Source organism: Papio anubis, chromosome 2 (assembly GCF_008728515.1).
Source record: "Papio anubis isolate 15944 chromosome 2, Panubis1.0, whole genome shotgun sequence".
Taxonomy (NCBI): domain Eukaryota; kingdom Metazoa; phylum Chordata; class Mammalia; order Primates; family Cercopithecidae; genus Papio; species Papio anubis.
This window is the reverse complement of record NC_044977.1, coordinates 19,845,714-19,872,760: the sequence shown is the minus strand read 5'-3', so window position 1 is coordinate 19,872,760 and position 27,047 is coordinate 19,845,714. Positions and strand designations below refer to the sequence as shown.

The following is a 27,047-nucleotide window of genomic DNA, read 5'->3' as shown; positions in this document are numbered from 1 at the left end:
CCAGTACCATGTTGTTTTGGTTACTGTAGCCTTGTAGTATAGTTTGAAGTCAGGTAGTGTGATGCCTCCAGCTTTGTTCTTTTGGCTTAGGATTGTCTTGGCAATGCAGGCTGTTTTTTGGTTCCATATGAACTTTAAAGTAGTTTTTTTCCAATTCTGTGAAGAAAGTCATTGGTAGCTTAATGGGGATGGCATTGAATCTATAAATCACCTTGGGCAGTATGGCCATTTTCACGATATTGATTCTTCTTATCCTTGAGCATGGAACGTTCTTCCATTTGTTTGTGTCCTCTTTTATTTCATTGAGCAGTGGTTTGTAGTTCTCCTTGAAGAGGAACTTCAGATCCCCAGCCTCGCTGCCGCCTTGCAGTTAGATCTCAGACTGCTGTGCTAGCACTGAGGGAGGCTCCGTGGGCGTGGGACCCTCTAAGCCAGGCACAGGATATAATCTCCTAGTGTGACATTTGCTAAGACCCTTGGTAAAGTGCAGTATTAGGGTGGGAGTGACCCAATTTTCCAGGTATTGTGTGTCACGGTTTCCCTTGGCTAGGAAAGGGAATTCCCTTCCCCTTTGTGCTTCCCAGGTGAGGCGATGCCTCGCCCTGCTTAGGCTCTCGCTCGGTGGGCTGCACCCACAGTCCTGCAGCCACTGTCCAACACACCTCAGTGAGATGAACCTGGTACCTCAGTTGGAAATGTAGAAATCACCCGTCTTCTGTGTCACTCATGCTGGGAGCTGGAGGCTGGAGCTGTTCCTACTCGGCCATCTTGGAACCGCCCCCACGCATATCTTTAAGAAAGACCCTGGGCTGAAGGGGCACAATCAAAACGTGTTTGTGAGTTGTGGGTGGAGGAGACTGAAACTAGGTGGTATAAGAAATGGATAAAGAAACTGAGTGTTTCATTTGGAATAAAGAAGAATAGAGTCCTTTTGGTTAAAGGACTACACTGTGGCAAGAAGAGTAGCTTGGCTTGCTTTAGCTCTGGAGGTAGAACCAGGATACATGAACCAAAGTTCCTGGGAGCTGGATTTCAGCTCACAACAAGGAAGCACTTTGGGACACTCCCAGGTATGTAACAAGTGAGCAGGTGATGATGGAAAATACTGAGTGCCTGATACTCTGGGTGATGGATGAGATGACTACTGCACCACCTTCTGAAGCGCTTGATTTTCTCTCTGTGGCTTTGACTTTCTCTTAGGACTCAGAATCCTTGGGAATATGAACCTGAATCATACATCCCCACTTTCCAATCCCTTGTCTAAAGAATTGTCTATGCCCTACAAGGAAAAATATCACTAAGAAAATGTTTCAATGATTTTTACTGAAAATGGGAGAAAAAAGATCAAGGAGGCCTATTGCTAAATTAGGTTATCTTGTTGTCAATTTGTCTTTTTTTAGCCATCAGATAGCTTTACTGCAGCTGGCTGAGTTTAGTGTCTTCAAATGTGGGTGACTAGGGCAATAAAAGGAAACTTTTTTTTTTTTTGAAAGACCACATAAAATACCCAACAGGATTTTTTCCCCTAATCTGGCCATGTGAGCACAACCTGGCTGTTCTGCAACTGAGCACTATTAACATCTATTTTTAGCCACTATTTTCATAGATGAATCACATTTACCACACGTCAGTTAATATTAAAGGGGCCAACCAGCTCTGCTGAGAACCCCATAATCTTAATACATCTCTTTCCATTCTCCTTTCAGGGAACTAAATCTTAGCTTAAAGGTTCTGTGTAAAGATAGGGAGAAATGCAAGTGCAAATGTAAAGACAACAGACAGTCTGCCCTCTAAACTCAGCAAAGTATGGGGTGTTAAATATATTCAAACTTAAAGCTTTGGATCACTCCCAGCTTTGTTCCTTGGCCATGAGTGTCCTACAGTTAGCACAGACTCACTCCGTGTTACGCAGTCTTCTTGCCATCAAAACAAACAATTTATGTCTAAAATTTCCCCCTACACCAAGTTTAAACGACACTGCCTTAATAAAGTGTTACATGCTTAAAAACAGAACTAATGATGGTTAATGGTGCTGTCAATTTAAAAAAAAAGTAGTATACTCAGTTCATTTCATGCATGTGAGGGTGTCTGTGAGAGGGCTGGGGGTGAGGGATAGCAGATCAGGGTATTTATGATCAAAAGTTTACAAAATTCAGTGAAATTGAATGGAGATTTCCAGTAAGTTACGTGGATCTAACATTTCTTCCCCACCCAGCATGAGTGTGCGTGTGCACACACTCACACTCACACACACACTTCCTGAGATTTTTATAGCCACCAGTGCTGCCCTGAAATTGATATTAATTCATTTGTCTTTGCTATCTCTTATGAGAGTCTCCACGCTTAATTCACCTTTACCAACCCTCTTCCTACAGGGTTTTTTTTTTTTTTTTCCATTTACTTCAGGCTAAAATTCTTTAAGATAAATAAGATAAATGAACTGAAGCGCTTAAAACAGTGTCTGGCATGTGGTAAGAGGTCTATACATAGCTACTTCAGTAGGTTCTCAGTACCCTTTTTCTAAATTTCTAGCCAGTGGTTCACAAATGAATCATCTTTACCATGAGGCAGCTCCTAGTCAGAGCCAACCAGCTCTGCTGAGGACTGCACGATTCAATCACTCAAAAAATCCCTGCTGAGGTCCAACTCTGTAGGACATGGGGATACAGACATGAACAACAGGGGCCCTGTGCTCACCAAATATTAATAATAAACCCATTAGCAAGTACCATTATCTCCATTTTACATTTAAAGGCTCACAGACGCCCAATGTTGGAGCTGTGATTTAAGAACAGTTTTATTTGATTCCACAATCTCATAGTCTCTCTATTAAGACATGTCTCCTGCCACTTCAAGATGATAGCAGTGGTTGAGAAAAGCACATGAAAACTTAAAAATAACTACGAATTCAAATATATAGGTTTTGCACATAAACAATATATGAAAACAGAGTAACTTTACTGAATAGACTCAAAGGCTAGGGGTTTGTGAATTTACGTTACTCACATTTTTGTGCAATTCTGGATACTCAGAATTCAACAAATTGGAGATTGGTCCAGATATGAAAATAAGGTAGGCCGGGCACGGTGGCTCACACCTGTATTCCCAGCACTTTGGGAGGCTGAGGTGGGTGGATCACCTGTGGTCAGGAGTTCGAGACCAGCCTGGCCAAGATGGTGAAACCCTGTCTCTACTAAAAATACAAAAAAATTAGCCATATGGTGGCAGGTGCCTGTAATCCCAGCTACTTGGGAGACTGAGGCAGGAAAATTGCTTGAACCCTGGAGACAGAGGTTGCAGTGAGCCAAGATCACGCCATTGCACTACAGCCTGGGTAACAAGAGCAAAAGTGAAGAAAGAAAGAAAGAAGAAAGAAAGAAAGAGAGAGAGAGAGAGAGAGAGAGAGAAAGAAAGAAAGAAAGAAAGAAAGAAAGAAAGAAAGGAAGGAAGGAAAGAAAGAAGGGAGCGAGGGAGGGAGGGAGGGAGGAAGGAAGGAAGGAAGGAAGGAAGGAAGGAAGGAAGGAAAGAAAGGAAAAGAAAAGAAAAGAAGAGCTAGTTAAAACAAAATTGTCTAGCACAGTACTTGACATAGTAGGGGCTTCATTTCATAAATGTTTGTTGAATAAATTAATGTTAAACCAGGATTTTTCCTTTACTATGTATACCTTTTTATAAGACCTAAGTAGATACAGCATAGTGATTTAGTAGGCTCTGAAGCCAGACTGCCTAAATTATGGCCTGACTCTGACTCTGCCACTTTTTAGCAGTATGACCTTTGGCAAGTTATTTAAAAAGGCTTCAAGCGGGCGGAGCGCAGGTGGCTCATGCCTGTAATCCCAGCACATTGGGAGGCCGAGGCAGGCGGATCATGAGGTCGAGATCGAGACCATCCTGGCCAACACCGTGAAACCCCGCCTCTAGTAAAAATATAAAAATTAGCTGGGTGTGGTGGCATGCGCCTGTAGTCCCAGCTACTCAGGAGGCTGAAGCAGGAGAATCCCTTGAACGTGGGAGGCGGAGGTTGCAGTGACATGAGATCTTACCACTGCATTCCAGCCTGGGCGACAGTGTGGGATCTGTCCCCCCCCCCCAAAAAAAAAGGCTTCAAGCTTCAATTTCTTCCTCTGCAAAATGAGGTAATAAGAAATGTTTTTTGAGAGGATTAAATGAGTTAATCAAAGGAAGGCATTTAGGATGGGCTTGTATATGATCAGGAATGAATACATGCTGGCTATCATTATTATTATTATTTTCTTTCTCTAAATTGGAGTAGTTTTGCCTGGCTACCTCAATATCATATTAAATGACCAAGACCAAAAATGATTTCTTTTATTGAGGCTTTTCAATTACTTGATACAAGCAAAAATATCCTCTAGTCACATCCACAATTCTAAAACAAAAATGAGTAGGAAAATGAAGACTAAAAAGTATGTCTAAATAGCACCTAACTATGTAGAGTAATTTTTAATATACAACATTAATAAAGAATGATTTTTAAAATTTAACTTTTATAATAAGGAATTGGCTGGGGGTGCTGCTGGAGGAAGGTGATGAGTAGAATAGACCTCTATTTACATTTGGCCATTTCCTGTAAATAAATTAAGTAAATAATTACAAACTCTCTTCTAGTCCTCTTGTATGGACACATCCTTACCAAGATCCACCATGATTTCAACTAACTTAAGCCCAAGTAAAACTGACTAAAGGAACTACATAGGAAAACAAAGCAGGATCTACTTCTTACTGCCAACTGCACTGTATTTGTATCCATAGATACAAGACAACAGAGAATCCCAGAATTCTAAAGCGGGAAATCCCGGGACTTCAAAGATCTTCTAGTCTCAGGTCCTAACCCTGCTGTCAGGGGAATCCATTAGCGGGTGAGGAACAGGGTAGAGGTCAAGGGAAACAATCCTTGGTCCTTGTTCCAGCCTGAATGACCTCATGGGGCCAACCTATCCCAATATTCTCATTTTATAAGCAACAACACAGACCCTGGCTAATTAAAGGCAGAGCTGGGATCAGAGGCTGGGTTTCCTGATTCCCAGGCTACACTCCTGAAGGTCATCATTCTATGGTTATGACAGTCACAGATAACAACACATTAGGCTGTGTTAAACTGACAACTAAGCAGGTTTTCTTCCCTTGCAAACTCACCAGGTACTATGTCAGCACTTTATAAAGAATAAAGCATCATTATTTGGTATACACAAAAGCAACTTTCCTTTTTTTTTTTTTTGGTACCCTGAAAATCCCAAACCACTGTTGCTATTACAAAATTTTTCTTTACACTACTATGCACCCCTGGGCCAAGCACAGATGCATTAAAAATTTGCCAAGAGAAACAATGAAGTCACTGATAATACAAAGCATGAGAGTATCATGAAATTCATGTCTTTGTTTGCTTCCTCTAGATACTTAATTACTTCTCATTACTGATCATTTTGCGGTTACTGGCAGAGGGGCAAGGAAACTCCACCACTGTAAACATGAAGAGACATATGCTCCTCAGTAGACCAGAAGTCTGCACATGATGGGTCTGTTCACAAATCCAGTGTGAGCATCACTTCATTAATCAGTGAGAATGTTGATGCTACTATCCCCAGCCTCCAAAGAGAATTGGTGGTCTCAGTAAAACTCTAATCTCTTTAAAAGAATAACAAACACAGTATAAAAATGTTTCAGGTCATTCCTTTTTTTACTACTTATGAATATCATCACTGGCAAATGATCTATGCTCTCCTGTCAGATTTCATCTAACCCACTTTAAGAGTGAGATGAGGAAGCTAGAATGTATATAGAGCTCCATTCAGTCTTCTGTTATAGCTCAGGGCTGCCTTAAGCTAAAAGGGCACTACTTATGAACAATGTTCAGCAAATTACCCTGCTAAATAAAAGTTTACATTATCTTGGTATTCTGGAAGGGATATCCTAGATTAAGGTGATGAGGGCAGAGAAATTCTCATTGATTAGTAGCAGGATACAAGTTGATTCTTATCAGTAGGCTATTGTTCCACACAGGACTGTGTGGGCAGGAGGAAAGCATAGGAATTCATCATGTAAAAATGAAAAAACAAAAATCAAACTCTGTGTACTTTCAGGAAATGAAAAGAAGTAAAGAACCAAATATATTTCGCTCCTCTTTTAAACTAGACTTTTATTAGATTTTCACAGAAATCTGAATCTGTGGGTGTGGCGAACTTTTTCAAAGATGGCTGCAGTTAATTCCTTCCATTCCTTTGCAATGTGGCCTTTTATCTTCTTCCATGTAGAGGTGGAATTTATTTCCTCAATCTTGAATCTGGGCTGACATTGTGACATTGTTTCACAAATGAGACGTTGGAGTTTCAACTCTCAAGTTCTTGGAATGTTGTCCTGAGACCACCATGTGGGGAGGATGAGAGTCCACATACGGCTGAGATGAGAGGACCCAGCTGAGGCTCTCCTAGTCCAACTAACCAACAGTCAGATACGTGGGAGCCCATCTTAGACCATCCACGCCCAGAATTGCTGTAAGAAAGCTGAAGCTGTGGAGTAACCCACAGAATTCTGAGCCATTGTTATTTAGCTTCCATCCAAGTTTTGGGGTTGTTTGTTAAACACTAAAATGTACCTGAGACAGTTGGGCACAAAGTAAAAGGAGCAAGCCAGTCACCCTAATGCATGCCCTTTATGTGTGGAGCACCAGGTCAGATACACCATGGGAGATGGTGAATGAAGAATACATTTGTCTTAAAAATATAAGACAAAGGACATAGATGACCCTATCATTCATGTGTGAACATATCTATAAATAAAGCAGAATGTAATATTTACCTATATTAAATATATTTATGTAACAACCTTCCATTATTTCTATAGCCCAGAGTAAGGATATTCCTAGGTGTTCAAGAAAATACAATGGGGGTGGGGAAAGATCATTAGAAATCCTATTTATGTATAATTTTTCATTTTTTTCTTTTTTTGAATGCTTTTATAGAGCACATAATATACTGTGGTAGTACATGAATATTTTTATAAATAAATAAATATACACACAATGAGGTTTCTCCCAATCTTATCTCTTACACATCCCCAACCTCCCATTCCTACACAAAAATATCCCTTCTATGCCTTTGCTTTTCTCCAATAAATGAGCCCTTCCCTGGCTACCTAGGGAAGAGCCAGTGACAACTACTGTCACACATCATTGTCCATCCATACTGTATTTGTAAAGAGTCTCTTCAGTAAGGCTATAGGCATTTTTCGGACAAGGTGTTTATACCAGTGTATATATGCATTTGTCTTAGGCAATACAGCATAATGGCATTACGGCATGATTTTTAAGAGTGTGAGTCCCTGAGCCAGGTTTCCTAGACTCAGATCCCAGTTTTGTCACTTACTAGCTATGCAACCTTCAGTAAGTTTCTCGTGCTTCCATTTGTTCATTGTAAAATGGAGATAGTAATATTCCTTACCTTACAGTGTTGTTGTGAGACTTGAATGAGCTAATACATGGAAAATGCTGAGAAGAATGCTTAGCACACATAGTAAGTGCTCCCTTACTTCCAGATCAGGTCATTGGACCTAAAGAGGGTCAATGTCTTTTTTTTTTTTTTTGAGACAGAGTCTTACTCTATCACCCAGGCTGGAGTGAAGGGCGCGATCCTGGCTCAATGCAACCTCCGCCTCCTGCATTGAAGTGATTCCTGGGCCTCAGCCTCCTGAGTAGCTGGGATTACAGGCGTGTGCCACCACACTTAGCTAATTTTTTGTATTTTTAGTAGAGATGGGATTTTGCCACATTGGCCAGGCTGGTCTTGAACTCCTGACCTCGGGTAATCCGCCCGCCTCAGTCTCCCAAAATGCTGGGATTACAGGCGTGAGCCATTGTGCCTGGCAATGGGTCAGTGTCTTAAGTAAGTTCCACAGCTGATTTGTGACAGAATTCTTATCACCTAACACAAGGGGAAAAATGTGCAAGAATGTTTGAAATAGCATTTTTTTGAATACTAAAAAAAAAAGTATTCAAAAACAGTAAAATGAACAAGTAAATGATGTACTATATAATGAAATACTCTTACAGCAATCAAAATACATAAACTACAGTAAAATGGAACAAGGAAGAATCTCAAAAATATAATCTAGGATGAAAAAGCAAGTTTTAGAAAGATACATTCAATACGCTGTTTACAAATAAGGTTTGAAAACATGCAATACTACACATTGTTCAGCAATATATACACGCTTTTAAAAAGTATGAAACATGCAGGGGGATGATAAATACCAAATTCAAGAGTACATGGTTACTTCTGGAGTGGGAAGGGAGGAGAATGGGTTTCAGAAGAGATACATACGTTATAATACATCTATAATACAGTACTTAAAAACTGTTTTCGGGCCGGGCGCGGTGGCTCAAGCCTGTAATCCCAGCACTTTGGGAGGCCGAGACGGGCGGATCACGAGGTCAGGAGATCGAGACCATCTTGGCTAACACAGTGAAACCCCGTCTCTACTAAAAAATACAAAAAACTAGCCGGGCGAGGTGGCGGGCGCCTGTAGTCCCAGCTACTCGGGAGGCTGAGGCAGGAGAATGGCGTAAACCCGGGAGGCGGAGCTTGCAGTGAGCTGAGATCCGGCCACTGCACTCCAGCCTGGGCGACACAGCGAGACTCCGTCTCCAAAAAAAAAAAAAAAAAAAAAAAAAGAAAACTGTTTTCTAATATATAGTAAATTATTAAAATTTTATAAATTTGTGTGGTAGCATGTAGCAGTTCGTTATAGTTTCTACACTTTTCTGGACACTTGAGTTTTTCAGATTTTTAAAGAAATACTACAAACTAAAAGGAAGGTACTGGCGATGGTGAAAGTTTCATGATTTGTAGGGACAAAGAGTAAAATTAATAATCTGCTTATATGCCACGGAGTCAATTATAAGTTCAACTGATATTTTCTCTTCTAGTTAGAAACCTCAACAGTGGAAGAATTTTTCTTCCTATTATAAATTCATTTGGATGATTATATAATCAGATGCGGAGCTAATGTGTCCTTTAAATATTAATTTATTTTATATTGTTTCCAGAATGGCCAACTACATTAGGTAGCAGTGTCTCTGCTTTGAAGATGAGGGTCCTAAATATAAGCCCTTAGCTTACCCAAGGATAGATCTAGAATTTTAGAAGAATGTCAGGAATACAGGAATACAGCCAGGGACCAAGCCTTCATTCCTTTAATACTAGACTTGGCCTTCAAAACAAAGTAACGCAGTAATTCTGTAGCAGTAATCCTGCCATTTCTGTCCTAATGCACTTTTAAAGGCTAACAAATTTTAAAAACAAAACAAAAAACCCCATAAAAACCCCTAACAATTTTTAAAGGAAATACTATAAAGTAAATCTGAAGAAAGTCAGAAGAATTAGCAAAGTCACCATTTTACAATATTATAATTACGTTAAGTACATCTTAAGCAAGCACTTAGGCCATGGTTAGAGGTCTGACCTGGGTTCCGGAGGTGGAATGCTTGGGGGGTGAAGTTCAAACACGGCCTGTTTACCCACAGACATAAGTGGCCTTAATCAAAGCAGAACACATTTTTTTAAATGTTTGCTTTAAAAGCAAAAGTGTAAATAAGACTGTGATTTATGAATCTGCTAATACCCTTCTCTGCTGTAGACATCAAAAAGATCGAGTTTGGGGCTGTGGTAAATATAACAAGAATGCAGACTTGTTAAAGCAGTAATAGGTACTCTTATTAAAACTCCAGTTCCATTAAGCGTTACAAATTGTCTTCCCTCCTTCCAGGCTTTACAGAATGCGTTCCAGAGGCAGTGACACCGAGGGCTCAACCCACAAGAAATTTCCAAGACATACTAAAGGCCACAGTTTCCAAGGGCCTCAAAACATGAAGCACAGACAGCAAGACAAAGACCCCCCCAGTGAGTCGGATGTCATAGTTCCATGTCCCAAGGCAGAGAAGCCACACAGTGGTAATGGCCACCAAGCAGAAGACCTATCAAGAGATGACCTGTTATTTCTCCTCAGCATTCTGGAGGGAGAACTGCAGGTCAGCTGGGTTGTAGTTATCCCCATCATGCTGCAAACAGAAGGCTGCTTGTGAATTTGGTGTTCCTGCTGCCTCAGAAATAGATATCTGTGGTTCATCTGTGGTTCATACGTGTGTGTACACAAAAGCAAAGCATAAGTACATATACAAAGAATTCTCCTCTGCCAACTCAAAGTGCAGTTAATCCCATCTAAAGGGGCTGTCACGATGACATGTGATTGGCGTACAGGTTGTGAAAGGTCACGCCCTCTGCCCATGCTGCTCAGAAGCTTCAGTGCACGTGTATGCATCAACAGCAACAATGCCAGATGACTTCGGGATTGGTTTAAGCAATAGGTGCTTTCGTACCCCAAGTGAACTGGCTCCTAGACTTGCCCTGGCATTATTAACCTACATGAAAATCTAAAAACAGCTGATACACATATAGGAGAATTTTACTTCCTACCCCCTGAAAATCCAAATGCTAGTACATTGACGGATATCATGATAGCTACATCAAACACAATAAAAAAATGTAGTCCTCCAATGTTGTATAGTAATCACTTTTTAAAACATTGTGTTATTAGACTACAAGAAGGATGAAGGGATACAGTTTTGATACTTTTTACATAAGTGTCAACATGAAATATGATTCATTTATATTTGAAAGAGAAGAGAAAGCACTGCCAGCTATCACAAAAATCACTTGCTGAGACCGCTAGTAGAGACAGCAGGCTTTCTGAAATACTTTTTGTTCCTACAGGCTCGAGATGAGGTCATAGGCATTTTAAAGGCTGAAAAAATGGACCTGGCTTTGCTGGAAGCTCAGTATGGGTTTGTCACTCCAAAAAAGGTGTTAGAGGCTCTCCAGAGAGATGCTTTTCAAGCGAAATCTGCCCCTTGGCAGGAGGACATCTATGAGAAACCAATGAATGAGGTATGTACCACATCAGGGGTGTGTACCTGGGAGGCAGCCAAGCACTAGCCCTGCAGATGAGCACGATCTGTAACTCCTCTTTGATTCCTTACAGTTTTACTTTCTAACGCACTTAAAGCCTACACAAAATAGAGAAATACAACAAGTTCAACAGGAAAGTTGAAAAGAATGAATCATAGACAGGATGCATCCACTAGGTTTGTTTCTTGAATTCAACAAAAATCTACCAAATGCCAGAGAATGCTCCCCCCTTCACATGCATGTGCAGACATACACACACACACACAACCACACACATGCACACACATACATGTGCACACACAAACAGACACACACACCCTCTGGGAACTTGCAGGGTACCCAGGCTGTAATAAAAAACAGATAAAGTTCAACCATAGAGGTTAATTTTTTGAAAACGCTGAGGTATTATGTCATAGAAATTTTGAGCATGAATGGAAATAATCTGAAGAACTGTCCAAGAAATAGAGGTTTTAAAAACATATATTTTAGATGAGTGCATACCTTCTTTTTCCTTCAAAGTTTAATGACAGCAAAGACCTTTCCCCCACCAAGTGTGCCTAGCAATTACAACCGCAAAGGTGGGCAGTCCCAACACGGCCACCACTGGGGAAAAGGCAGTACTGCTTGCTCTTTCACTTGCTGACATTCTGAAACCCTTTGGAATTATTATTTTATTCTTCTATTTTCCTCTGAGAACTTCATGGAAAATTTCATAATTTTTCATTTTTATAGAAAAGAAAGAACTAGGAACATGAGTTGAGGCTGGAGAGTGAAAGCAAGTTTCAGACAAATTTCCCTCAAATAAACTGGCAACCTACCTCAGGACTGACCTCTAATGTCCTTGCTATTCTCGTCTTTGGTGTCTCATGAGAGAAGAGACTACTGTCTTGCCAAATAGTGAAGGAGTTTGGTCATATGGATCTGCTTCTCTAAGGGGTGAGGATGAGACCACCCAAAGTCTGTTGACTTGCACTTTAATCCAAATTTTAAACAAAAGGAACCAGAGCTGCATTCAAGTGAATACTGTTAAAACTGTAAACTGGCTCCCAACATATTAACTATGAAACAGTGTCAGGCACAAATTCCCCAGCCCCTGTGAGCTCAAATGCAAATTAATGATCTCTGAACATAACCCTAACAAAACTCTACAAATGGCATAACCCCTCAACACTTAAGTGTGAAATGAAACAGTTTGATTCCAAACTTATGTTGAAATCAGTGGAAAAAACTTTAATTACAAAATAATTCTATTGTGCACATGCAAAACTGGAAATATCCCCTTTCTACAAATGCTTGCAATCCTAGCTCTGTAATGTACCCCTGAAAATGACCCATAATCTGGCCCTGCTTTACAAGTCCAACCTTTTTTGATTACTCCTCCAACAGACAGCCCTATACACATACATCTCTCACATTCCCACCTCCATAATTTGTCAATTTTCCTCTCTTTCCTCTACTTCCCCCTTATGGATTTCTCTTTCCTCAGCTATCAGTTTATGCAATTCCTTGAAGCCAAAATAACTCCACACACACAACTCAGTTGTCTATCCTTTTCCTCGGTCTAGGAAGTACTAGGTGAGAGGGGAATGCCTAGAAAATAAACAGTAAAGGGGAATTCTGCCTAGGATTTTCCTAGATAGGGCTGAAGAAAATAAAGGGAGAGAGGGCAGTGTTCCCGCTGAGACCAGCTGTGACTGTACCCTAATTACATCAGAATAAGCATCTTGCATGCTAAAGTTATTCTTTTGCATTCCCCCATCTTGAAGTGTTAACAGCCCCTTCACCGTTTTATTTTCCTCATAATGTTCTTTTTGAAAAATCTAAAAAATCTCAATCATGTCTAGGGTAAACTAGAGGTGATTTATCTAATTCTTAAGGCAAAATAATTTAGAACAACAAACTGCTCTTAGTTACATGACACGACAGGAACACTGACTTAAGATGAAAAACTGGTGGAAGCCTGTGAGCTGGAACATGGCTGGGGCTGGGGCTAGGAGCAGAGGTGTGGTCAAGAGGGAGGGAAGAGTCAAGGACTCAGTCCACAAGAGTTTCGACTTCCTATTCCTTTCCAGCCTAGGGTTCTATAACAGAATTTACCTTAAAAAAATTAATAGCCTAACGTATTCTTAGTTCTTCCAAAAAATATGTTACAGAAAATATGGGCCAGGCACGTGGCTCAGGCCTGTAATCCCAGCACTTTGGGAGGCTGAGGCAGGTGGATCACCTGTGGTTGGGAATTTGAGATCAGCCTGACCAACATGAAGAAAGCCCGTTTCTACTAAAAATACAAAAGTATCCAGGCCTGGTGGCACATGCCTGGAATCCCACCTATTTGGGAGGCTGAGGCAGGAGAATCACTTGAACCCAGGGCTGAGGGTGTGACGAGCAGAATCATCTGCCTTCAGCCTGGACAGCAGGTGAGCTCAAAAAAAAAAAAAAAAAAATATATATATATATATATATATATATATATATATAAAAACAACATTTTGGATTTACCAAGGCACTATAATAAAAGAGTCTCAGTATTACTAGCATAACCTAGGGCAAATCTTAAAATACTTACTTTAAGCAATGGTATAATTAAACTTTTAAGTTTAATTTTATTCATCTAGTTAGTTAATATGCATTGAAAAGCTCATGTATAGGAAAAGTTTTGGTGAAAGAGGAAAAAAGGTTTCCAGGTCTTGGCATTGAAAAAGCAGTCTTGAAGCACCATGGTGAGTTCTAAGAATTGCCTGAAGTCCAGTGTGGCTGAAAGTTGGGTAGGATCGGTGGGAAGATATGGAGTGAAGATGGGGCCAAGGTGGCAGGAGGTTCAGATGGTGAAGGGTCTTTTGGCCTTGAACAGGAGAGTGAAGTCCCACTGGTGAAAAATCATGCTGTCAATGATGAGGACAGACTGCAAGGAGGTGAGGCTAGAGGAAGGGAGACCACTTAAGGGGTCACAGAATAAATGAAGGGCACTGATTCCTTCTAGCCTTCCTTCCCGTTCCCTTCAAACAACCACCAACATATACAGGGAAAAAAAAACACAATGGAAAGCAAGAGTGGGTTAAATAAACCTTCTATTTTCTCTCTTTGGTTTGAATAAAGTTTAATATACATATCTTGACAATTACAACAAGCTTTCCAAGGAAATACTGTTTTTGGATTTAGAAAAGCCTCTTTTAGTAATTCATTTATGCTTTACTGAATACCTACTATAATTATTAATATATTAATTCTAAGGTCAATCTTGTGACAAATTAAATTAAATGTATTTTCTAAGTCAACTAATAACTTCCCTAAAGTAAAGCTGATCCTATCACTATTTCACTCTCAAATTGCAAAAGGAGTTGATTTGAATTTTCCTTACAATGGACTCTAATGTTTGGGCAACTGAAGATAAAATTTTCAGAGGGCTGCAGTGGTTGGAGACACACTTCCATGACAATCAATACAAGAGCCCCCCTCTCAGAAGATGCCTCTGCCAGCAGGCAATACAACATAGCAGTGTCAGCTGTCACAAAAGGACTGGCTACATTTATTAAAAATCATCAACAGTAGTGTGGCATAATCACGTATTTTGTGAATTTAAGCATTTAGAAGTCAGAGAGAAACGATTGGGTCCTATATGCTGGGACACCTCAGTTGTATTCTTTTTCTGAAATGATTAGGTCATTTTGTGCCCCAGATTTCTAGTCAAGTACATTTCTAGTCAAACACATGTTCTTTAGGATACACAACTTAAATTGGTTTTAAATTCACACTGAGTCACACATTCTAAATCTTTTATGACAAATGCAAACTGTAAAAATCAATCAACATCATCAGTTACTGCATCTATATTAATCTAGAAAGTCAGGTGTTTTCAAAACCAAGTTCTTAATAGATCTTAATTTATCACTAGCAAAAGATCCTGAGTTAGCTCTTGCCAACATGTTTTTCTGGTGGCAGCTTACCCTGTGCCAGACAAAAATGGAGCTCAAGGCCAGGAGCTGATAAACCAGCCCAATGAGCCTGGCTGTCTAACTCCATCTGACTGTGATGCTATGGAGTCCTGTGCACCTGGGATATCTGCCATGCGCTCCTCATGTCCTCTGGGGGTCTCACTCTTCCTGGTTATGGAGTCCTGTGCACCTGGGATATCTGCCACACGCTCCTCATGTCCTTGGGGGTCTCACTCTTCCTAGGCTATGGAGTCCTGTCCTGCTGCTGTGGCTAAGCATCCATGGATAAGCTCCTAAGGGTACCAACTGGACAGCTTCTCTGAATCCCTACTTTTGCTAATCAAAAAAAAATTTTTTAAACTACTGCTGGAAGTGTCCCACATGCTGCTCACAATAAAGGCAGATGCATAACAAAAATAAATAAATAAATAAATAAATAAATAAATAAATAAATCTCAGTTTCCTTGCTTGCTTGTTTTGTTTTCAATCTGTAAACTGGGCACCTCTTATAAGCAAGGCACTCTGTTAGACACCAAGGATTAAAAATAAAATAAATAAATAAAAAGGATGTAGCCCCTGCTTTTAGGGAGTTCACAGTCTAGCAGGGGAGACAAACACGTATATCAGGCACAGAGGCACAGGTTGATCATTTTGTAAAAAAGATGTAAGTATGGTGCTGTGAAAATCAGAAAGGACTTAGTGCTTACATTTGGTGACATTCACACTACACCAATGCATAACAGATTATCTATCCATATATCTATTTTAATGGAAATACTTTGATGTATAATAAAATGAAAATCATGAGCATGTCCTGGCAGAGCGATACAAGAGGCATATACTGGTAGAGAGAACTACAGGGTGGGCTGGGGCAGAAAGATCAGCTAGGGCAGCTGCGAATCCAACACTGTGCAAGGATTCTCTAACTTCCTGTCATTCCTTTAATGTAGCTCCTCGGGACAGAGACATAAGAGTGCCAGAAAGAGGTTATGTGGAAATTGTTGATACCCACAGGGACACAGATTATTCTCTCAAGAAAAATTTGATTACGATAAAAAGACTACATTTATGTTGAAATGCACCCAAAAGTATCAATTAAAAGAGAATAAACACTAAACAAGGAGATAAAAAACCCATTGCTGGCCACGCGCTGTGGCTCCCATGGCTCACGCCTGTAATCCCAACACTTTGGGAGGCCGAAGCAGGCAGATCACGTGAGGTCACGAGTTCAAGACCAGCCTGACCAATGTGGAGAAACCCTGTCTCTACTAAAAATACAAAAAAAAATTAGCTGGGCATGGTGATGCATGGCTGTAATCCCAGCTACTTGGGAGGCTGAGGCAGAAGGATCGCCTAAACCCGGGAGGCGGAGGTTGCAGTGAGTCAAGATCGCACCATTGCACTCCAGCCTGGGCAACAAGAGTGAAACTGTTTCAAAACAAACAAACGAAAAAACAGAAAAACCCATTGCTGAATTAATCAAAACAGGGACATTTCTAAAAGACTGAAAGATGGCTGTATATAAACAATTTGTTAACAGGCTATAAATGTGTTTTCTTTCGTAGTTGGACAAAGTTGTGGAAAAACATAAAGAATCTTACAGACGAATCCTGGGACAGCTTTTAGTGGTAGAAAAATCCCATAGGCAAACCATATTGGAGTTGGAGGAAGAAAAGAGAAAACATAAAGAATATATGGAGAAGAGTGATGAATTCATATGCTTACTAGAACAGGAATGTGAAAGGTAAGGCTGCTTTGGACAAAACAATGTCCCATTCTGCAATCTATGAGCTGGTCACTGTACCAGGTGTCAGGGATACAAAGGTAAATATGATACAGTCTCTGTTCTCAAAGATCTCATAGTCCAGGGTGAGGAAAAGGATATGTTTGAAGACATTATCAGTACAACGTATGGGTAACCAGATGTGTGATAAGGACTGTGGAACCATAAATGTTGGGCCCCTAACTCTTGAAGGGAGTGCCCTGTGAAGGCTGCAAAGACCATGCAATAGGGATCTAGTCCCTAGGCAAACAAGAATGAAAACTATATTCATGGGAAGGGGTGAAATAAGTATGTTAGTATAGAAGTGGGAAAAGAACCTGCATTTTGAGGGAACTCAAGCTTTTCACATGGCTACAGCAAAGGGCATGATTGTAGGATGAGAAAAGGAAAGGCTTGCCTTGAGCAGCTGGACTTTATACTGTTGGCCTGAAGGAGCAAATGGAAAATTGTGAAAGGGAAAATAAGAGACCAGTTATGCTTTCCTAAAGAACAGTTAAGGGAACATGGAGGAACAACTGGAGGAGCTTTAGACTGGGCACAGGAAACTCACATAGGAGGCAAATATCCACATGAGAAAGACAAGGGGATGTGTTCCAATGGCCATGAGGTTAGGAGGGGGTGTGCGCAGAACTACTTATGATGTTTAGTCAATATGAATTAGTGACTGGTTAGATTGGAGAGAAGAGCAAGGGAAACAAGGAGCTACTGAGACGCACTCCTGGCTATTCAGGAACATATGAAATACAGGAATGGGGCACAGTTTTCTGTATTGCAGGATTTTGATCAGGCAGGATGGTTTATACTTGGTGAGTGGGTAGGAGATGAGTCCTGGTTTAGTCCTTGAGTGTGAGGTACCTTGGTATATTACAGTATCCGGTGTAAAGAATAATATGTATAAAGTCAATCCATGGTCAGAAATAAAAGGTCTGTAAAAGGATGGGCTGGTGATATGGATCCGCAGTAGGTGATAGGTGAAACTGTGGGTGTTGATGTGGTGAGAAGAGAGAATGTTGAAAAGGAACCTTAGAATACCTCAAGGCTTGGCAGTTTTCTGGAAGAAAAAGGGGTTGAAAATGGAAGCTGAAAAAAAAAATGGTGGAAGCTTAGAAGAACCAGAAGACAAAAGAAGGCAATGAAATGAAGCAAGCAAAGACTTTAAAAAGAGAGTGAACAGTCAAATAGCACCACATAATGCAGAAAAGAATGAAATGTCCCAGGATTTGGCAATGAAGAAGATACTGAGGAACTTAATGAGCCATTTCAATAAAGCGGTAAGGGCAGAAGCCAAATTGCAATGCTTTGAAAAACAAAATAAGAAATAAGAATGTAGAAACTTAAAATGTTAACTAGTATTTTGAGAAGTACGGCTGAAAAAAAGGAGAGTTTGGTTGGTAAATATTTTCTAATCATATGTAGGGTAGATTATTTTGTTCTACCTTGACCCTCTATTCTGAACCACTGTAGACAGTATAAGCATCCATATGAAATTGAAAGGACAATTAACCCTCTCTATTGATACTGAAAAGATGGAAAGTAACCAATCTCAAATGGCTTATTCAACTACTTCCAATTCATACTTCAGCTAGGGAACTTAAGTTAGTTACCTCAATATCCAGGCTAATAGCAAACTTTCATTTATTTTCCACATACTTTATGGTAGACATTTGTTCAGAGTGCCAGAGAATCCATGGCACTTATACTCACTCTATTTTTTCCAGGAGGTTTATTTTTCACTACATGGCAGAGAGGGGGGCAGGGGAAAGGTCTTACTAACTTGCTCCTCATGAACTCTGAAATATCTACAGGGGCAGATTAAAGGAGCACAAGAAATCTGACACCAAAGGAAGATTTGACTCAGACATTACAATATAAGATTTGTTATTCAATGAGACAATGTTATATTAAACGTTATTTTGAACCTCTGTGGTTTGGCACTAGTGGCCTCATTTGGCCGCCATACTTATTTGGCACTAACTTGCTGAACACAGATACTTTCTTTCATCTTTCATTATTATGAACATTTACTGACCACGGTCAGAGTGTTGCCTGGAATAGAACAAAGAGGTACAGGCTGTCCCTGCCCAGGGGGCTTACCACATTAATGAAAAGGCAAGATGATACAGATTTATGGTGGGAATGTGAAGGGCTATTGGAGGAGAGTTCTGATATTCACTGTGTATCTCTACTATCTTCTGGAGGAAGGCTGGGAGGGGGCTATCCTGAAGTTATACTGGAATGTTGGGAGGCAGATGGCAAAGATTATTTAAACCAAGAGAGCAAGGAGGAACAACACTGAGAAATGGGAACAAAAGATCAGTGGGAATAAAGGCCATGGGCTGGAGGAAAAGAAAATTGTGGGGAAAATGTAAAGTGTATACCACTGAACCAATATATGAAGAATATATTTCTAAATATATAAAATGAATTTAAGAGAAATAATTTAAGAGATTTGCTTTATAGGATATAAAGTTTCCTTTATAGGATTCTTTGCCTTGAAGAATAATTAAAATGAACATGCAATTAACAAGAAGTAGGAAAAAGTGTCTATCACTCTCTGTTTAGCCATTCCAGAAGATATGAGAATATTCATCTGTTTCTATATGCCAAGGAACAGCTTCTAGATGGAATTCTTTGAATGTGACAATATTAAACCTATTCTCAACTCACTTAATGCAAATGTGACTCCCCTTGCTTTGCCTGAACAACATCACAATACCCGTATCTTGGTACTGTGGGCCCATTCACACCCACCCTTCCTGCTCTCCTGCCTTCTGCTGGGAGACTGCAGGCCTCATAAGGCATAACTGACTTCTACCTGCTTTAAAGCCATGTGCATCAAAGTAGTATTAAATGAATACTATCTAACGAAACAGGAAGTGGGAGAAACTAATGACTTCAGGTAAATAAATGCTCAGAGGTGCTTACACACAAGACTGTGAAATACCTGTAGCGTGCCTTGCTTTCAAGTGACATGGCAAAACACACCATGATTGAGTCCTTCCAACTTCACTGAGAGTGCTTTCTCTCAAGCACACAGCTGCCTAGCACAAAAGTGAGGCTAACTTATCCTGAAGGGTCAAAAAACAATGTTTACTTCCTTCCTCAAACAAAGTGTTGTAAACCACTCCCAAAGTAGCAACCCTCCCAGCAGTGAAACAAAGATATCATAACCCCAGTAAAAGGGAGGTTGGTTGAAAATAGATACAAAGGGCTATCTGGTTGAACTCTGAAATAAACACGGTAAAGGTTTTGTGCTCACATTCTAAGTGTTGGTTTGTATCTACCTGGAAATAAAACAAAAATTAAGAAATACATGATTGAGGTAGTTAATGAGACCTCAGAGGATGTAATAATGGATTTCAAATTAAGGCTCAATTTCTGTGTTTTCTTTGGAGAATTTGTTTTATGTGGAAAACCCTAAAGGAGACTGATGTCACACATTGAGCTCAGGCCAAAATGTTTGCCAAGTGATGTCGCTGTCGTAATCAGTAAGCAATTGGCTTTCCCACTGAGGGTGGGTGGGGGCAGGGATCCGCTCAGGAAAGCCTGTTCCCAAGCATGTTAATGCAAAGTTTCCTTAGCTGTAATCTGTGCGGTTTGGTCTGTCCATATGGTAATATTCTATCCACGTTTCATGACAACTTTCACTGGCCAGCTCCAACATGTGGATACGTGTGTCACCAATGACCTGAATTATGTACTTGGCTGAATTACAGGTGGAGTCTATGTAAAAGGTTTTTTACACAAAAGCAATGCCAATAATTTTTGGCCTTTCTGTATGGCTTCACAGGAAAGCCAAAACAAAAGTCACTTTTAGTCAATGTAATTTTGCAAAATTTTCCCATAAGTGAAATGCCAATTTTGCCTGTACTTTCAAAAAAGCTTGCATATTTTTTTTTTTCTTTTTCAGTTTCAATGGAGGAAAAGGCTCTGAAGGAAAAAAAAAAAAAGTTGTTTTTTTTTTTAAACCATGCATTCTTTCTTAGAATACTAAAACAAACTATGTATGCTACCCATATATGTTACTGCATTTCTGGTCTTGAAACAACAACTAAAGCAGGAAACAAATATTGTTATGACAGCTCTGTATAAAACTGTGGCTTCAACCATGGATTTTGTTAAAGCCTTAAATCACTTTTCATAAAATCTTGGCCAAGTAGGTTAGCACTGATAGTTCAACTTTGTAAATCAGAAGTTCAAATGGTAGCTTCTCAAAAGCCACAAAGAAAGGAGTCAAGGTAGAATTAATCTATTGTTCCTTTTCTGTCCAAGTTTGACTGGATTGAACAGTGGTGCAGAGGCCTTAGAGCCCTTTAGAGGAAAGTCACCAGGGGTCCAGCTTCAAGTGTTGTTGCCTTGACCACACCCTGGGAAGTTCTTTGCTGTTAAGTTTTAATGAAGAACAAAGCACTTCCATCTCTCCCTTTGTCTGAAACAACTTTATAAACAAGTATTTTCACCATCAATCCTTTTCTATTATGACAGGCCTATTTTTCCAGACTGCCATCAGACAAGGTGACTAAAACACTGCTTGAGCCATATTTGACCCTACTGTTCACTGAGTAAAGCAGACCACTTTTAAAGGCTTCTCTCAAAAACATCAAATTTTCTTTCTAGAGGATTTGGATACTCCTTTGAAATACGTAAATGAATGAGTTAATTTCTCCAATTTTTAGGTTAAACTCATTAGTTTGGAGCTAGTGCGACTTGCCATTCATTAACTGAAACAAAATAAAACAAAACAAAAACAATAATTGATTAAATATATATGTCTACTGCAAGCCAGGTCCCATACTAGATACTGGGTGAATAAGGTAGATATAGTCCTCACCTATATACAATCCTGAATATTTGTTCATTATGTAAAACAAAGACACCACTGCAGGCTTTAAGACCTGATACTGATTCTTCTAAGGCATTACGAGTTCATGACGGGTAGAAAAAAAGGCACCACTATGGTAAACTAATGTAATAACATTAATGCTCATGAAGACAGAACATTCAGGAGAAATCAATAAACACATTAAACTAAAGTACTTTACTAGAGAATTCAATATCGTGCTATTAAGATTTTCAGCTTCTTGGGTCTTAAATCTCAGCTTTTAAGGATATCCCACAAAGCAATACACAGTGGGTTCAAACCTTTAAAAAAAATAAAGTCTACTTAAAAAAATATTTTGAAAGCCAGCAGTTTTAAATTTCATACACACTAAACTATTGTTGTAGAATACATTGTACTCAAATGCAATCATTTCCTTTCAGTTTTTTTGGCAAGGAGTTATTTGTATTACATATTCTCAAGACTATGTCTTGCAAGCATTGAAATGGATGCCAGATCTCCACTTGACCTTTGTCATGGGCATCTAGTTCTTTACCAGAACAAAATGGAGATCCACCACAAACACATATTTTGTTATTGTAATTCTATACAGAATTACAACACGATCAGCCTTGTGGGATACATGCTAGACCTAACACAGGATCTAAAAAGGGATGCAGAGAGATTAATTACCTCATGTGGGTACTAAAAAACCATTTAGGATGGTACATGATGACTTAACTTTCAACAGATGTCACAAAACCATACTCTTAAAACTGCACAATTCAGCGGTTTCCATACAATGCCTTTTAATTTCAGAGGTCAAAATTCACATAGAGTGACAATACTACCTGATTGCTTTTCCTACCCAGAAATTTAGTTTTTTGAACTAAATTTTACAAATAATTTTGAATGTGTATTTGAATGTACACGATAGTGAATTTATTGCTTACAAAAGAATACTATGAACGCTAAAAAGAAAACACTAACAAGCCTAGTGAGGGATGAACCGAGAGCTTAGAGATAGCGGGAGTCTGGTCTGCACACCTGATCTGCAGCTATGTATAACTTTTGGCAAATTCCATTCCTAAAATCTTTAGTTTTCTTGTATATAAAACAAGGGGCCGGGCGCGGTGGCTCACGTAATCCCAGAACTTTGGGAGGCCAAGGCAGGGACATAACGGGGTCAGGAGTTCGAGACCAGCCTGGCCAAAATGGTGAAACCCTGTCTCTACTAAAAATACAAAAATTAGCTGGGTGTGGTGCCGCGCGCCTGTAATCCCAGCTACTCAGGAGGTTGAGGCAGGAGAATAACTTGAACCCGGGAGGCTGAGGTTGCAGTGAGCCGAGATCGCACCACTGCACTCCAGCCTGGGCAACAGAGCAAGACTCTGTCTCAAAACAAAACAAAACAACAAAAAAAAACAAGGGCAGGCTATATGATTTCTGTGTCTCTTTCACACCTAAAAATTTGTGATTATGTGACTGTCATGAACAAGTACCTTTTACCTCAAGTCTAGGATTCTAACTCCACTACCAAAAGAGGTCAGTGAGAATGACAGTGACTACCACCAAAACTTTAAATCCAAATCTGTGTGTCCATTCTTAAAGGACATCTAGATTTCGGTATACCCTACTGCTTCCACATATTTGGAACTGAACCTAATATCACCTTTGCACATCGAAGTCTACTCACAACCTTTTTATTCCTGTTAATACAACCACCATGAATCAATCTATCAGATAACTATAAAAAATTATAGAAATCTCAGAAGTCAATAATTTAAGCTAGAAAAGACCTAGCAATCTAGATCAATGCTTTGATTTTTTGAATTGAGAAAAGTGAGGCCTATCAAGTCCAAGATAAAAAAAGTCACCAAATCTTCCAGCGAAATAGTTGCAGAGCCAGACCAGAAGCCAGTTCTCCTGACAATATATTTGATGCTATTCTCCCTAGAATCATTCCTAGGTACTCAAACCATGTGCTTGGTGTTACGGGAGGTCCAAGATAAATCTAACACACAACTAAAATACAGTTGAAAAGACAAGACGCTCTAAATAATCTGCAGATAATTTAGGAAGAATGCAGGTGTCCGTTCTGTGGCACAGACACCACTGTTGCAACACTGTGGAAGATCAGGCAAAAAGGAGATTAAAGACAGCAATTATCCAACAGCCCGCACAGCCCTAGGAGAATGCAGGACATACAGTAAATACTCTATAAATACATCTACTAACTGGCTGGTGGTTACTAGTGTAACAACCCTATAAAACAGGTAGCCAAAAACTGAATGTGGAAAGGCAACCTCAAACTTCTGTTCCATCTGGACTAAAGAATATAAAGAGGAAAAAGAGCCATTAAATCATATCAAAATGGAAATTTTTGCCTCATAAGTAAAAATCAAGGTGGGATATTAGAATTAAACTGTATCCTGAATTTGCAACTCACAGGTAAGCTTTCCTGGCAAGTGTATTAATTCCTCAGATGAGAAGATGAAGCCAAACAGCCTTGGCCAGCCATGAAGATGATGGCTGGCACAAGTGATGAGTGAATATCACTGAACAGAAAGGCCTTATGGAAGAGCATAGGGTATCAGAGTTAAAAGCATAGACTCGAGTTAGAACAACAAACATGGAGCATGGACCATAAAGCATGATCCCATCCTCTCATCTGATCCTACTGGCTATTTGACCTTGGGCAAAGCGTTTAATCTTGTTAAGTCTCCAATTCACCATCTGTTTAAAAAATGATGGAGATCTCATAGGTTCTTGTGATTACTAATCATATAATGCACAGCAAGTGCTAAGTATGGTGTCTAGCACATACAAAGCACTCAGTGAGCATTAGCACTGTATTTGTCAGGGTCCCCCAGAGAAACAGAATGTGTGTGTGTGTGTGTGTGTGTGTGTGTGTGTGAGTGTGTGTGTATAAACCATTATTATAAAGTATTGGCTCACATGATCCTGAAGGCTGGGCAGTCCCATGAGCTGCTGTCTACAAACTGGAGACTCAAGAAAGCCAGTCATGTAGCCGAAAGACCTGAAAGCTAGAAAGTCAATGGTATAGATTCTATTCCCAATCTAAAGCCCTAAGAATCAGGAGTGGCAAGGACAGAAGATTGATGTTCCAGCGCAATTAATCCAGTCAGTTAATTCAACCTGCCTTCAGTTTTCTGTTCCATTCTGGCTCTCAACAGATTGCAGGATGTCTACTCACACTGGGGAGGGCAGTCTACCAACTAAAATGCTAACCTCTTTGGAAACACTCTCACAGATACACCTCAAAATAATGTCTAACCAGCTATTCAGACATCCCATGGCCCAGTCAAGTTGACACATAAAATTAACCATTATACGTATCTTTCTTCAAATTTGCCTTTCTTCAAAGTAGTTTACTTACGTACTCTGCATGATACCAACGGGCACATTTTTTTGAATTGCCAAGAAAGCATTTAAGTAGACCCTATACTGGGTTCTAATAATGTGACAATTAATAAGAGCTTTCAAGGGGCATATTGTTTAGAGTAGGGGAGATAGACACAAAATCAAGTAAGTGCAATGCAAAGTTGCAGGCTAATGACAACAAAGGATACAGAGGAGGCACAAATAAGGGCTCATACCCAAGGCATGGTTGTATCCTATTTTCTTTAGTGTAGGAGAATTACTGAATGTCCTAATGATCTAACACTGTATAACACTGAGCTGGGCAAGACAGTGCTCTGTGAATTTTTTTTTTTTTTTTTAACCATTAAGACTCATTTCTTCTTTTTGGTAAATCACTCTACTTAGAGAAACAGAAATGTTAGTTTGGTGGTATTATGAAAAACGTAGCCTTCCAAATATGCGAAATCAAGACTGAACCAAAGTGAGGGTTTTTAAGTACATCCAAAGACTCCAGTGCTCCTCTGACTTGCCACTGTCAAAAATCCTCACACTAATTGCATCTTCTTGTCTAAAGTTATTGTGAAAAATCAAATATTCCCACTCTAAGGTAAGTGGGCTTACTTTTGATATATTTTGTTACACAGCCCCTTCCACGGGACCAAGAACATGGGAGAGGTAAAACAAATATTTTTTTGAATCAGTGAATGAAATGTAGGAAAAGTTGGCTACATTTTAATCTATTATTTTCCATTAATCTCTCATCATGAATTAGCTTCTGGATTCATTCCCTTTGGTTAGCATGGTCATGGGAGAATGGGATACAAGACAAGCCCATTTTGATGAGGAAAGCAGAATGAGCTTGAGAGCTACCCCCAAAAAGGCAGAAGTAAGAGTGTATGGTGCTCTTACCATGGAGCTAGAATAAAAAAATGATCCTAAAAGGGGATTTTAAGATTAAACACATCAGAGACAATAGCTCATCACTAAAAGCAACTCACTCAACTCATACTTTGTAGTTTTTATATTCAATATTTTTTCACTAACAAAAACATCATGACCATTTTTCCAAATCACCAACTACTCTACATCACAATTAAAGTAGATGAATACTACTGTATCACACAGATGCATCACAACTTATTTAACAAATTCTCTATTGTGGGCATTTATATTGCTCCTTTGTCACTATTATAAAGAACACTATCCTGAATGGCCTCATATTCCAATTAATTTTTATGCCTTTCTGATTATTGTTTTAGAATTCTTTTTTTTTTTTTTTTTTGAGACGGAGCATCGCTCTGTCACCCAGGACGGAGTGCAGTGGCACGATCTCTGCTCACTGCAAGCTCCGCCTCCCAGGTTCACGCCATTCTTCTGCCTCAGCCTCCCAGGTAGCTGGGACTACAGGCGCCGCCACCACGCCCGGCTAATTTTTGTATTTTTAGTAGAGACGGGGTTTCACTGTGTTAGCCAGGATGGTCTCGATCTCCTGACCTCGTGATCCGCCTGCGTCAGCCTCCCAAAGTGCTGGGATTACAGGCATGAGCCACTGTGCCTGGCCCTGTTTTAGAATTCTTATATATGAAATTGCTAAGTCAAAAGTTATGAACCTATTTAAGGATTATAAAACCTATAGCTAAACTGCCTGTTGTAAAAGATATTTATACCATTACTAACAATGAAGAAGAGAGCCAATTTCTTACTTTATAACTCTACCTGAGACTAATCTTGAATCTGACCTCAATTTAAACATGATATGATGTTATAAAGAGTATAAAGTGAATGTTAATGACATGAATCAGACTTTCCCACTGACTTGGGCTTTGTTTAGAGATGTGTTGCTTCTGGAAAAAAAAATCTTAACATATCAAAAAAACACTTAAAGATTACAACACTTTATTGAAAGAGTTTTTTCACCTTGTCAATATAATTTCAGTATATTTCCTTTTCTCTTTCAAATTCAGGTTCTCATAGCCTAGCATCACTGGTCTTCCAAAAATAAAAAATTTCCGTTGCTCATTCTCTGAAATGTCTGAGGCTTCCTCCTTCATATATCCTACATCAAGCCTTAGAGTCCAAATCCAGGATCCTGGCTCACCTTTCTCACCACATGACATATTTGGCAACAGTTCACAACACTTAGTACTGGC

The 27,047-nt window shown here is 39.6% G+C and overlaps 2 protein-coding genes across 8 annotated transcripts in view; one reads left to right on the top strand and one right to left on the bottom strand.

Moving 5' to 3' along the window:
- Positions 1-27,047, bottom strand: part of CMSS1 (cms1 ribosomal small subunit homolog) — a 371,710-nt gene that overhangs the window by 247,852 nt on the left and 96,811 nt on the right. The gene's annotated exons all lie outside the window — the stretch shown is intronic.
- The window catches only part of FILIP1L (filamin A interacting protein 1 like), a 294,710-nt gene that overhangs the window by 183,071 nt on the left and 84,592 nt on the right, over positions 1-27,047 (top strand). For 4 of the 6 annotated variants that reach the window (XM_017955072.3, XM_017955075.3, XM_017955073.3 and 1 more), the window contains exons 2-4: positions 9,781-10,042; positions 10,785-10,958; positions 16,477-16,655. In XM_017955072.3, the coding sequence (XP_017810561.2) occupies positions 9,791-10,042; positions 10,785-10,958; positions 16,477-16,655 (605 nt within the window). In that variant the 5' untranslated portion in view covers positions 9,781-9,790. Of the gene's footprint in view, positions 1-4,862; positions 4,881-9,780; positions 10,043-10,784; positions 10,959-16,476; positions 16,656-27,047 lie in introns of those variants that run through there. The other 2 variants (XM_017955076.2, XM_017955080.3) reach the window with 2 other exon arrangements.